Source organism: Pleurodeles waltl, chromosome 3_2 (assembly GCF_031143425.1).
Source record: "Pleurodeles waltl isolate 20211129_DDA chromosome 3_2, aPleWal1.hap1.20221129, whole genome shotgun sequence".
In the NCBI taxonomy this organism is placed as follows: Eukaryota; Metazoa; Chordata; class Amphibia; order Caudata; family Salamandridae; genus Pleurodeles; species Pleurodeles waltl.
The window spans coordinates 51663482-51677231 of record NC_090441.1 but is presented as its reverse complement, the minus strand read 5'-3'; the positions used below and the strand labels follow the sequence as shown (position 1 = coordinate 51677231).

The window sequence follows — 13750 nt, the reverse complement described above, 5'->3', positions numbered from 1 at the left end:
GCAGGGATTCTGCAGTTGACAAATACTGCAAGGAACAGAACTTAACATGCTGCAAGGGGCCATGCAGGGGACTTAAGCATACATTATACAGTGCACAGTACTAATGTGCACTAGCAGAAACACTCCGAGGAATAAAAGCATGACAACTCCAAGGGAAAGAAGCTGTAGTACTTCAAGGGGCACAAAGCTGGAATACTGCAATCACTGCAATGGAAACCTTGCCGAATACTGAAAGGGATGGGAGAAGGAACATATCATGCCTTTGGAGTGCTACACGTGTTCTGTGTCAGTTGAAGCGGCAGCTGAACTGAACATGCTGCTTCTTGGCACTTTGAGAAGGGAGAGACATCCTGTGCTAAGTGTCTGAAAATGCAGCTCTCATGCACTTTGTGAAGGAGAGATCCTTGCTGAGTAATTGCTCGAAAATGCAGTTTCCTAGCACTCTCTGAAGTAGGAGCCACCCTGCGCTAGTGACTGGGAATGCTGATTCGTTTCACTTTTTGAAGGAGCGACATCTCACGTTAGTGACGGATAATGCTTCTACTTGAAGGAAGAGACGGACTTTGGAACTGACGGAGAAGCTCCCCGCCTCTTGATGGGTGCACACAGAGACTTTCTTGTGAAAAGTGCCGCCCCAGTGCTCTTTTGACGTGCTTGGTGAACAGAGGCGGCTTGCTTCTGGTGGCGGAGAATGATGTTCCCTGGTACCTCGCGAAGGTGGAATGAGGCAACCTGTGGTGGCGAGTGCTGGTACTCAGCGTAGAAACACCCTGTGTTTGAATGGGCACGCTACCCCAGCCCGTCCAAGAAGGAAGACAGCTGCCCTGGTTCTCCCTTCCAAGATGCTCCTAGGTCAGGAAAGCCTGCTTTGGGTGAATGTGAAAGCTAAGCTCCCCACGTTGTAACCGGCCCGTGGTAGTGGAGAAGGCTGCCCGCACTCTGAGGCGTCGCCGCTCCCTCTCCGAGGTTCCACGCAGCCCCCTTCAGCCACCGTCACCGGCGCCTCCCTCGCCGAGGGGCGGCCCTGCGGCCCCCGGGCTGCCCGGTGTGATTGAGTTTAGATAAGTACCGTTCCTGCCCATCAGCGGCTGACAGCCGCTAGTTTTCCTGCCTCTCGCTTCGCGGCTACTTGGAGCCCGCCTTCTGCAGGGGGGACTCCGAGCGCCCGGAACATGCAGGCAGCACATGGGGGGATGCCGCCCAGCTCTCCCAGCCGATGTCAGTTCCGGGAGCCTCTCCCTTCTCGACCCTGGCCGCCATTACTCTATGGGCCCCTAAGGTAATGTGTGGCTCGAGCCACCGTTCTCGACAGCATGCCTTGGACCTCGGAAGGCCCGCTGGGTTTTCCACAGTGTCAGAGACTGTCCGGATCACCCCAAAAATAGAAGCGTTTGAGTTAAAGCTTTCAGTGGAGAGCCTTGAGCAGAGCCTGGGCAGCTTGAACAGGGTGGCTTTAGGGCGGTGCGACAGGCGCAGCCGCACCTGGCTCTGCCATTGGTGGTGGTGGGGAAGCTCTGTGTTAAAAATTAATGTATGGGTTTAAAAGCACGCGGACTATCTTCTGCATACAGCAGTTTTCAGGCAACTATAAAAATGTCAAGATAACTGATGAGTAATGTCCCTGCTGGTGAGAGATCGAATTTTGTCTAGTGGCAGATTTGGCTCCTCAAAGTAGAGCAGAGGGTTAAAGTGCCTGCAGCAAACAATGTGTACCGTGCAGATCACAAAAATGAGTGTGAGTGAACTATGCGTAGCGCTATAACAAAAAATGAAATGTGTCAGAGAGGGGCTATGGTGAGATGAGGGACACAGCTGGAGGGTGGTAGTAAGGGAATTTGTGGAGAAGGAGGTCATGGAGGGGGCTCCAAAAAGACTGTCGCACAGGCGCCACCAGTGCTAAAGCCGTCCCTGCCCTTCACCTGCTGCTGCTCTTCCTAGGAGTAGGAAGTGTCCCGGATGAGAACATGTGGTTCAGTACAAGTCTCTGCTAAACCGACCTTTAGGTTCCTGAAGACAGGAGCAGTGAAGCAGCAGTTGATGGTGACATTTGTGCAGTATGATGAGCTCTTGCAGCTCTGCGTCATGGCACAAGTATTCGGTTCACAATTTGATATGGTATCTTGTAGTGGTGTGGAAGGTGCCACTTAAGGAGACCAAAGAGTGGTAAAAACAATTTTATTTACTGAAAATGAGTGCCATCAACTGCCGCTCCAACTGACAGCAACTGTCATAGAACACTGATAACATTCCAACAACGTGTGGAAAAACACCCTCCTGGGAAGCATACAATAGGAGTACAATTGCATATAGATGATCACATTTCAAAGTTACAACATTCTACCTCTGTGGAAAGAACTTGTTAGGTCAGATGAAGTAAATGAGCCATTCACCACTGGCCATTTTCTAGAAAGAGACCAGTGCATCTTTTCTTAACCACTCGTATAGGCTCACTAAGCTTGCTCCCATCACAACTCTTCCCTGTAAGCTTCACTTTAACCTTGTCATCTGCTTGAACAGACTTTTTCTTAGCAGCATTTCTGGAGTTGTAATACTGACACATCTCAAGCTGCTTTTCTGTGACAATTGAGACAATCCGTGTCAACCCTCATCAACCTCTTCAATTCTCTGTGACCAATAGGGTTGGAGTTTAAAAATCGTTAGCCTGCTACAGAGCAATTCGAAAGAAGACTTCCTTGTAGTGCCCTCTGGAGTCGTGTGGTACGACCAAAGCCTGGTCCTCAGTGTTACTTTCACATGGATGTGAGACTTGTAGGCCATTTGAATGGTCTCCTTAATTAGCCAGTTGGCCCTTTCAACCTGCCCATTGCTCTTGAGGGTGATATAATGCCGTTCCTCTTGAAGAATTTTACTATCTAAAGAGAGGTGAACTGTACCCCATTGTCACTGACAAGCAAACCCTTAACTACCAAAAAACGTGTTTGAAGTTTCTTAGGTGAGCCTTGGCGGATGTTAGCCTCCAAGATGCATGGGGAAAGGTGTGCCACTCAGAGACAGAGTACACATACTACTCTCCTCTCCATACGAGACACTCACACATTGATTACTTATTAATTAGCTCCTCCCTCCTTTCTGAGATTCTAGAGGCACGAACAGGAACAGCAGTTGTCTCTGGCCACACTCCAGTATTGGCATGATTGGCACTTGGACTAAGCGATTTCCCACACAGTTGGCACTTACACTCATCTTGGATTAGGCACCCAGTCACCTGCGAAGAAATTGGCCTACATATCAATGAGTATTTCAATCTGAATGAGGGTGGCGGTGTAGTCTGGGTTGCCTTCATGCTAATTGATACAAGGCCATCTTATCGCAGCAGCAGCTAATAAGCAGTGTCTCCGCAAGCTAGAGGTTCAGAAAATAGAAGAGTAAATACAGAAGCTGGAACGGGGAAGGGTAGAAATCCCCATGCTTCAGAATACACAGAAATAGTCGTCGTAGGAGGCCAGCTTCGCCTTAAGCCATGCTAGCTGGTCCAAACGTGCACTCTTGCATCTAGGGAGAAGAGATTATGTCATAGGGGATACAGTTGGTACACAGCTGGCCTGCCTGCTGCTTGGCAAACAAGAAAATAAATATGTGAAGCAAACTCTTACCCCTGCCATTAACAAATTATCCGTGGATGCTAGACGTTTTTCTTTTTCTATTTTGAGTAATACTCCAGGGAGACCAATGTAGAATCCCAACAATCTGCATACCTTGGTGACATGCAGCTCTCCAGAATTGTTGGTGCCCAGAGAGATGTCATGGAGTCCCCTTACAACAAGAACATGTCAAGAAGGCCATAAAAATGTGAGAGGAAAGCAATAGTGTTGTCTCCATCCTCCGACTCTTGACTGAGCACCGCTCCAAGACCCACCTGACTAGAGCCAGCTGTAACAATGCACCTTAAATTTTAATTGAAGGCTTTCACAGAAGTTGCCGTCTCCACGTTTTTTCCAATGCAATTATACTTTCCTCAGTCTTCATTCCATGAAAACTCAACATTTCTCTTACCCAATTAACACATAGGCTCACCGTTTTCTGCATAGTGCTTGATGAACTTTGGAATTCAAGCATGCCAAGGAAGGATGCCAACTCTTCCTTATTACTCGGTGCTGGTGATCTAGAGATGGTTGAGATAAGTGACACTGCGTTGTATTCCATCTTTCCCAATAAAGTGGCCCGAAAAGTCAACATTGGCTTTAAAAAAAAAAGAAGCTTTTCTTTTGGCAAAGTCTACCCACTCTCTCTATTCTGCACAAAACTTGCTTTGGCATGGAAACAGATACATAAAGTGCCTTTACGAATCCTGAGGACTGAGCCCAGCCCTGCATTTGTAGTCCCAGTGGCCAAATGTCTGGGTGCAATGTGGAAGCTTCGTAGATTGACGTGTTAATTTTACATTGTGTCATGTGGCTTTTTTTTACTTTTAATGTCACTTAGTTGTGGCTTTTATGTGCTTGCCATGTCATTTTATGTGAAATGTACAGTTTTAATTACATATACTGTTTTATTTTTTGTATCTGTGCTTTTACGGCCAAGTGGCCGAAATAAAGCTATTTTGGTGATGATGACACGGTGTCTCACTGAAAATCAGTACATTGACCTGGAATACCTGTATACCACACAAACCCTCAAGTAGGCGCTTCACCCACTGTGGAAAACTGCAGAAGCAGGTCTGAGGCCAAAGCCATCCTGCAGAACTGGAAGTCCCTGAAGTAGTGATGAGAGCGGTGGATTCTTAAAATGGTTATAAAGAAGTATTTGATTGTAAGCAAACTGAAATCTAGTATTGTAAAGATGTTAGATATTTCTAATGTCATGACCTTCTCATCCATCAGAGGCAAAGGTAGACAGTCTGCTACATCATTTTCGGTGCAGGTCAATATATAGTCTGATACAGCTGCTTTTCCTTTTAGCTATGACGACCGGGGATATCCGTTTGGCAGTGTCAGCTGGTTCAATGACCTCCTATTCTTGCACCACTGATCAAGAATTACCTTTATTTCCATTCTTTCTGACAGAGGTACATTGTGTAGTTTCTTCTTGACCAGAATAGTGTTGCACTTTAAGATGGGCCACTGCTTAAAATTCTTTAAACACCCAATGCTGTTTCTGAAAAGTTCCTCATATTCATCAAGTACTGAATAGCAAACAGTTTTACACTAAAAATGAAGGGTGATTGTCATGATTTTATTGCTATCCTAATAGTCTGCCATTGAGTCCACCAAAAGATGTTGGCATTGTAGTCCTCAACATATACATTGGATGTGATGTTCCTTTATTTGAATGCAAGTTATGCTTATAACACATCTTCTAAACTGATTCTGTGGCCACTGCCCCAGGTACGATTCAGTTTGAAGTAAGATTGTTCTTGTTGTTCAGTCACTGGAAAATATCCTTAGATATTATACTAATTCTTGAACCTGTATCGACAATGACCTCTGCTTCATTGCCATTAACCGTTATGTTACACCTTGGCTGACTTTCATCATGAATCTAGCCAATTATTGTTGCTAACAAAACTACATTTTCAAATAGTTCATCTTTCACTTGTATGGCATCTTCCTCCTTTACGGTAAACAACTTTTTCCTTGCTTGGCCCTGCATACCTTTAAGAAATGCCACACACCTTTTACTCAGTTTACCCAAAGGCAGGACAGGAGTTGTTGGGAGCCATATGGAACATAGATTGGATTTAGTCATTTCTTTTTTAATACTGCTTCTTCCAGGATATTTCTTGTCATTGTCCTCATTCTGTTGAAGCATGTTGACTTCAGAATGTGAAGCATTCCATTTGCTTAGAAGTTTCACTCCCCTGGTTGTTCTCTTCATGATTTTTATTGTACATACAACCTTATCAAGTGTTAGTTTTTTGTGACATAGTCTTTTCTCCTGTTCATTTCTGTCTGTGGTATGCATTTCTACTTCATCTCGTATAATTTACTCCATGTACTTGAATAAACATTCTTAAAGTTGGCTTACACTCTTTGATGGACTCACCAGGTCTTAGTAACAACAATCAAGATTATATTGATCCATAATGGCACTCATGTCTGTGTGAAAATGTGATTGTATAACGTTTTTTTTTTTTGCTTCTGTACAAACATCACACGCCACCTCATCACCTTCTTTCCCAGTGGGGCGCAATATGGTCAAACAATCCCCAGTCCTCCACACCTAAACAATTGTACAACAGTTCCTGTTTCCTTGCTGGGCTGAAGTGTTCCATCAGTTTCTTCTGAATGATTTTCTAAGCATTTGATCCACTGGGTGCATCATTCCCTTGATGGTCTGGGCATATTCAAGAAGGTGCTGGACATGGATAGTGTATTCATCACTGCTGCCAGTTGAAACCATTCGGGGTGCACACACTCCTCCCCACTACCCCCCCCCCCCCCCCCCCCCCGAAAAAAAACAAAATAGGTTAGGACATGATGACAAAACATACAATAGGAATACAATTGCATGTAAATTATTGCAATTCAAAGTTGCAGCTTTCTACACATCCCTTTTAGTTATGGACCACGTGACGTCTTTCTGCACATCACTCCTGGACTCTGGAACCCTCACTTGCTTTCTGAGCCCTTATAAATAGTACTGGGCACCATTTACAGCAGGCAAGTGCTGCTCCTCCAGAACCACGCCCCATCGTAAGCAGTGAATGGCGGAGTCCAAGACCCATCTTGACATTAATGATAATGTCGCTCACCCTATTAAAGCTTTCTGTAGGGCACTCTGCACAGTAGCTGGCACTCCTCTACTGCACCTTATTTGGCTGCTTCTTTTTGGTTAGTGGCAAATCTTGTGTACACCCTTAGGTTGGCCTTTACACACAGTTGCTCTCTGGGTTGTTTGCATGTTATTTTGACCGGCATAGAGTGGAGGTGGCATGGTAAAAAAAACTTCTTTTAACAATGATACACAATACAGTTTGTGCAAAACCACGATGAGAAATGTTTTGTATTTGAATTTAACATAAACTTTAATAAACTGTTTGTGTAATGATGCAAGTGCTCCAGTGCTGGGTGTACTGACTGAAATAGTGAGAGTGTGTGGGTGTTAACTTTATAGCTTGTGTACTGCTTCAGTTGCTGCAGTGTTATATTATTGACTATTCTTTTTGGTGAAGATGATGCATTTCGCTGTGATGTCATTAACATAGCACTGCTGGCTTTATCTCTTTTTTTTTTGGGAGGGGGGGTAGTATGGCATGGCACAGTTCATTAAGACAGAATAACTACTCGGTTTCTAAAACTCATTGAGGGATAAGCGAAGATGGACAAAGTTTTCCTTTGTCACGGTTAGAGCTCAGATAATCTAGCCGGCTGGGGTGGAGGCTGTGCATTGTGGTGCAGTGATATTATACAAGACTAATATCTCCGCTTCCTTCCCTTTGTCTCTCATGCAATCCTGCCAGATGGGAGAGGACACACAATGGGTAATTGGCTCCCTCACCCCATCCCATGTGCATGTACACACACTGTCTATTTTGTTGCTACAATCAGAGGGGTTGCTTAGCACGTAATCAATGTGATGACCCAACAAATGCAGTTGATTTTCATAATCTAGAAGGAACTGAAATAATCCGTAGACTTCTGAGCATATTTTATACCGTTTTTTCAATTTGTTTCAGGAAGTCTTTTAAAAAAAGTAGATGACATCTCGATGTCCTCTGCTAAAACTTGACTGTCACCAGATCGATTTCTCACATAGTTCTTGGGGCTTCTAATCTGGAGCTGGATGAAGCTAGGGTTTCTTACGTTTGCTTTGGATTCAGAATGGAAATTAAATGTATCACATTTTTAAAAGTGCTTTCGTTTTATGCACTTCTGACGTGTATTAGAGCTGCCTTTCTGTTTTATTGTTTTTTACCTAAATGTAATAAATACTTCACCAACACCTCATGAGATTAAAATATTAGCTACTGGAAGTAACACCTTCATAAAGGGACAATCCATCATTAACACACCCCTGTCTTTAAGAAAACAGGTCTGGCCGAGATATTCTGCATACTAGACTCCAAATGTTTTTGTATGTGTATATCTGATAGAGACATCTAGTTGCAGGTTCCTTACTTTAGAATTTCCCCAGGTGTCAGTCTGGAACCAGAGATTTGTTTTGATCAGTACCCCTGCGTGCCGTTAGGTGGCATTGATTGGCTCTGCATCTGTCGTCAGTGCCGTCCACACCAGATATGATGTTGCAGTTCTTATATAGGCCCCACCCTGCCACGCTGATGTAGTTCATAATTTCTCCAGTATTGGATCTTTCATAGATTCACATGCTTGAATCATCCCCGTCGTCGAGGTGGGAGCCTCACGGTAAATTTAAATATATAAAAAGCAGTAAGTCAGTAAAAATAAAACCAGTAGGCCCAAGTAGGCCTCATAAGGTATTTTACAGTCTATCCACTTTGTTTTGTGAAAAGACCCAAACTTGAGTATCAACCAATCAGGATTCAGCCCCTCCCAAACACTCCCAACAGAGGCTGAATTCCCTCAGATTTTCTACCGCACGTCGTGTGAAGGGAGTCTCCCTGAGCTCTGCTCAGTTTTTTTCCTATTTTCTGACTGAAGATTGTTTTTTCTCTCAGGAAACTAGTTACAACTTTACTATGTCTGAAAAGGCAAAGAAGGGTCTGTTCAGAGACTGTGACAACTGTGGGAAGAAGAGACTACATATTGATGACCCCCACAAGAAGTGTATTTACTGCCTTCATCCAGACCATAAGGTGAGAGACTGCAAAATCTGTCGCACCTTTAGTCAAAAAACCCTCAAAGACCGAGAGGGTAGACTTCTCTTATGGCTGCAAAAACAAAAAGCCTTAGAACATCCTTCATCAGACAGCGAAGAGTCACCACAAACTTCTCGCCCTCAGAAAAGAACAGGTGAGAGAGATAGAGGTGCGGATGAACCACCAAGAAAAATACACAAAAAGACTAAACAAGTCTTAACTGCAGAGACAGTTAAACATGGACCAAAAAAGGTTCATTCAGAACCTACTACGCCGTTACACCGGAAAAGCACCTCAAAGAAACCATCCCTGTCTCTGTCACCACAAAAAGAGTCAGAAAAACTCTTTTTGGTGAAAAAACAACCGTCGACGACCGCCCCGTCGACGACAGTGTCGACGGTAACAGCGACCACGGTATCGTCGACGTTCACAACACCATCCTCACCGATGATTATGACGTCGTCACCTTTGTCATCGACGACGATTATTACTGCAAAAATCTTCAAAAGAGCTTCGTCGGCAACCACATCGTCGACAGCGGAGGCTTCCTGGGTTCACAAATCATCCAGGGCACTCCCATCTACGCAAACTACGTCGGCGAAGCGACCGTCGTCGCTAAAATACCCGTCGACGAAGGGACCGTCGACTAAGGAAAAGACGCAGTCATGGACGGAAGCGTCGACGAGAGACCCGTCGACGAGAGACCCGTCGACGACAGTACAGTTGACGACAGTACCGTCGACGAGGGAACCGTCGACGAGGGAACCGTCGACGAGGGAACCGTCGACGATGGATCCGACGATCAACACAGCATTAACAGTTTACAAACCTTTGGACATTTCACCAGCTCATTCCTCATACCATCATGAGGACTCCACCAGATTCTTACCCCTTTCCCTTATTAATATAGGGGACAAGCCATCTGACATTTTACCGATGCATACATCACCAAGTAAGGTGCTGCCATACCCACCGCAACATCTTTTAGACGATGAGGATGATGACGTTCAAGGCATGTTTGGGGCAGCTAGTAGCCCGTCCCAACTAAATGTCAAATGTCAAGAGTTTGATGAAGAAGAGGATCAACATTACCAGCATAATTATGCTTCAACATCTTATCCACAGACAAACCAACCATCGCCTCTAGCTATGCCTAGCACATTAGTGACAGATTTACAACATATGTTGAAGGACTACTATAAAAGGTTCCCACCGTCAACTCAGTCCACGCCACCTAGACCTCAGAGTTACCAGCAAGCTCAAACTACTAATGTTTCCGAAACGCCTCAGGCTAGTAGACCTGTAACTAGCCAAGCTCCGGAAGCTTACCTCTCGTCGGACGACGAAAGGGAAGAGGGCGAGCTAGCAGATTCAGCTGCTAGTGAATGGGACGACTATCTCGTTCCCACACCATCTCCACCTCCAGCAGCTCCAGTGGATTCTCCTCCAGAAGACATAGGAGGTTTCCATAATATCATAGAGAGAGCGGCGAAACGTTTTGGCCTGGAAATTGTTTCCCATGAAACTGAGTGTTTTTTGTATGACTTTAAAGAGCCATCAAAGAGATCTGTAAGAGCCATACCTATTGTGGATTTTTTGTGGCAGAAGGGTTTGAAGGCAATGAAAAACCCGGCAACAGTGCCTTCACAAATGCCAAGGCTAGAGAAAAAATACAAGGCCCCAGATGATTCTCCGGCCTGTTTAGTCTCACAACCGAAACCTGACTCGGTTATATCACAGGCGGCTCAACGACGATCCAAAAACCCCTCTACACCTATTGCGTCTCCCCCAGACAAAGAGGGAAGGAGACTAGACAATATTGGTAAGAAATTCTCCTCGGTTGCTGCAGTAACGGTCAAAGCGGCAAATTCCCTCGCCATCCTGGGAAGATACGATCGGCAGATGTGGGCAGACATGTCCGTTTTTGTAGATTCACTGCCAGAAGATCTCAAGGTGGAGGCTAAAAAGGTCTTGCAGGAAGGAGAAAGGGTTTCCGCAGAGATAATAGACAGTGCAATAGATATTTCCCTCACTGGCTTTCGACAATTAGCTGGAGCAGCAGTCCTGCGCAGACAAGGGTGGCTTAAAGCTACTTCATTCAGACCAGAAGTCCAGACTCGTGTTCTCGACATGCCCTTCGATGGAGAGAGTTTGTTTGGCAAACATGTCGATGATATGCTGCAGGCTATCAAGACGGATACCGATACAGCAAAATCCCTAGGTACCCTGCAATATAAAAAACTACCTTTTCGTGGAGCAAGGGGTAGAGGTAATTACTCCTTTTGAGGTGGATACCAACAATACAGGTCACAATATACATCTTCCTCCACAGGACCAGGACATCAGCACCATCAACAACAGCAGCATTATCGATTACCACCAGCCGCAGCTTACAAACATCCGGCTAGAGGAAGAGGAGCTGCCCGAGCAAGAGATACAGGCAGAAAGCAATGACCAGCGGATAATCTCAACACCTCCCCAATCAATATTGAAGGTCGGAGGTCGCATCAATTCTTATTTCCCCAAGTGGAAGGCTATAACATCGGACAGATGGGTACTAGATGTGGTGACCAGAGGTCATACTCTGGAATTCATCCAAACACCACCGAGTGTCCCACCATCGGGTACACCGCCTCTGAGGTTGAGCCAACTTCTCAGGGAAGTAAGGATAATGCTAACAAAAGGAGCAATAGAACCAGTCCCTTTATCTCAAAGGAACAAGGGATTCTATTCCCGGTTTTTCCTTCTCAAGAAACCCTCAGGAGACTGGCGCCCCATCCTGGACTTGAGAGCACTAAACAAGTTTCTAAAGAAACAATCGTTCAGGATGGTAACGTTGCAGGATGTCCTGCGTCTCTTAAACACGGGCGATTGGATGGCATCCCTAGACCTCCAGGATGCTTATTTTCATATCCCCATATATCGCAACCATCGCAAATTTTTAAGGTTCAGGGTAGGAAGTATGCACCTCCAATTCCGGGTTCTACCATTCGGTCTCAAATCAGCCCCCAGAATCTTCACAAAAATGCTAGCTCCAGTAGCAGCACATCTTCGCCAGGCAGGTATCCAGGTCTTCCCTTACCTGGACGACTGGCTTATAAAGGCACCCTCAAAATTCCAAGTAACAAATCATATTTCCTATTGCCTTCATTTGTTACACAGCCTGGGGTTTGTAGTCAACTACCAGAAATCTCAGATATACCCCAAACAAGAATTGAGTTTCTTGGGAGCAATTTTGGACACAGTACGCAGCAAAGCGTACCCATCACACGAGAGGAAACAAAAGTTAACCTCGTTGGCAAACAACCTATCCAGAAAAAAGTTCGTTTCAGTCCGCATCTACAAATCATTGCTCGGAATGATATCATCGTGCATTCCGCTAGTCCCAGATTGCAGACTCCATATGCGACCCCTGCAAGAGCAATTGGACATACAATGGACACAGGTCCTCGGCTCCTTCGAAGACAAGATTCGCATAACGCCTCTAATGAAGAACACTATGAGGTGGTGGGCGACTCCAACCAATTTCTCAAAAGGGCTGTCTTTTCTTCTTCAAACACCAAGTTACATAGTAACAACGGATGCCTCTCTCGAAGGATGGGGTGCACATTGCCAGGACCTGCAAATCAGCGGAATCTGGAATCAGCAAGAGAGCCAGCTCCACATCAATTATCTAGAACTCAAAGCAATACACTTAGCTCTAAAAGCTTTCTTGCCAAAGATACAATGTTCAAGCGTCTTAATCCGGACGGACAACATGACCAGCATGTTTTATCTAAACAAGCAAGGAGGCACAAGGTCTCTACAACTCTCGCAGCTAGCCCAACAAATTTGGACATGGGCCATCAAACACAATATTTCACTAAAAGCGGAGCATGTGCCAGGACAGATCAATGTTCTAGCAGACACCTTGAGCAGGACAGTAATTCCTTATCACGAGTGGGAGCTAGACCAGAAAACTCTCAATGGCCTGTTTCTATTATGGGGCAAACCGAACTTAGACCTATTTGCCACTCTCGAGAACAAGAAATGCCAGTGCTACGCAAGTTGGCTTCCCCAAAAAGATTCGTGGGGGAATGCGTTTTCGATGAGATGGTCAGGAGTTTATGCCTACGCTTTTCCTCCGATCCCGCTCATTCCGAGAGTCATCAGAAAAATGAAGACGGAGGGGTGTCGACTTCTACTCATAGCTCCCAGATGGCCCAGACAAATATGGTATACGGAGCTCCTCATGCTCTCCGAACGACCACATCTACCACTCAGACAGAGTCCGACTCTTTTAACGATGCACCAGGGACAAGTCACACACCCACATCCGTCGTCTCTTCATTTGTCGGCTTGGCTCCTGAACACAATGAATACTTAAATCTCAAAATCTCCCCAGAGTGTAGAGACATCTTAGCAAAAGCTAGAGCTGACACTACCAACAAAACCTATAGACTTAAATGGAAACGGTTTTGTGTTTGGTGTGCAGCGGAAAATATACATCCTTTATCTTCTACTCCGGAACAGATACTTCCATATCTCCTGCTCCTGGCAAAATCAGGACTTGCATATTCTTCCATACGGGTACATCTGGCGGCAATCTCCAGATACCGCAGATCACCAGATAAACTCTCTTTGTGTTCCACAAGAATTGTCAAACAATTTATGAAGGGCCTTTTTCGGGTCTTCCCGCCAATTAGGAAACCCCCGCCTCTATGGTCATTGAATGTTGTGTTGATGCAACTCATGAAAGCTCCTTTTGAGCCGATCCACAAAGCTGACCTAAAATTCCTCGCATGGAAAACAGCTTTACTGTTAGCTCTTACTTCGGCAAAAAGAGTCCGTGACATTCAGGCGTTCACCATCAAACAGCCGTTCCTCCAGTTTACAAACTCAGGTGTCATCCTGCGGACAAATCCTAAATTCATTCCGAAAGTTCCCTCAACATTTCATTTAAATGAACCAGTCATCTTAAAAACCTTTTTTCCAAATCCGCAAACAGTGGCGGAAAAAACATTACATTCTCTC

The 13750-nt window shown here is 45.2% G+C and overlaps 1 protein-coding gene across 4 annotated transcripts in view; it reads left to right on the top strand.

Moving 5' to 3' along the window:
- The window catches only part of AP2B1 (adaptor related protein complex 2 subunit beta 1), a 347393-nt gene that overhangs the window by 220451 nt on the left and 113192 nt on the right, over nt 1-13750 (top strand). For 2 of the 4 annotated variants that reach the window (XM_069226745.1, XM_069226741.1), the window contains one exon: nt 7421-7441. The exons of the other annotated variants lie outside the window; for them this stretch is intronic. In XM_069226745.1, the coding sequence (XP_069082846.1) occupies nt 7421-7441 (21 nt within the window). The remainder of the gene's footprint in view (nt 1-7420; nt 7442-13750) is intronic. 4 annotated transcript variants of the gene reach the window in all.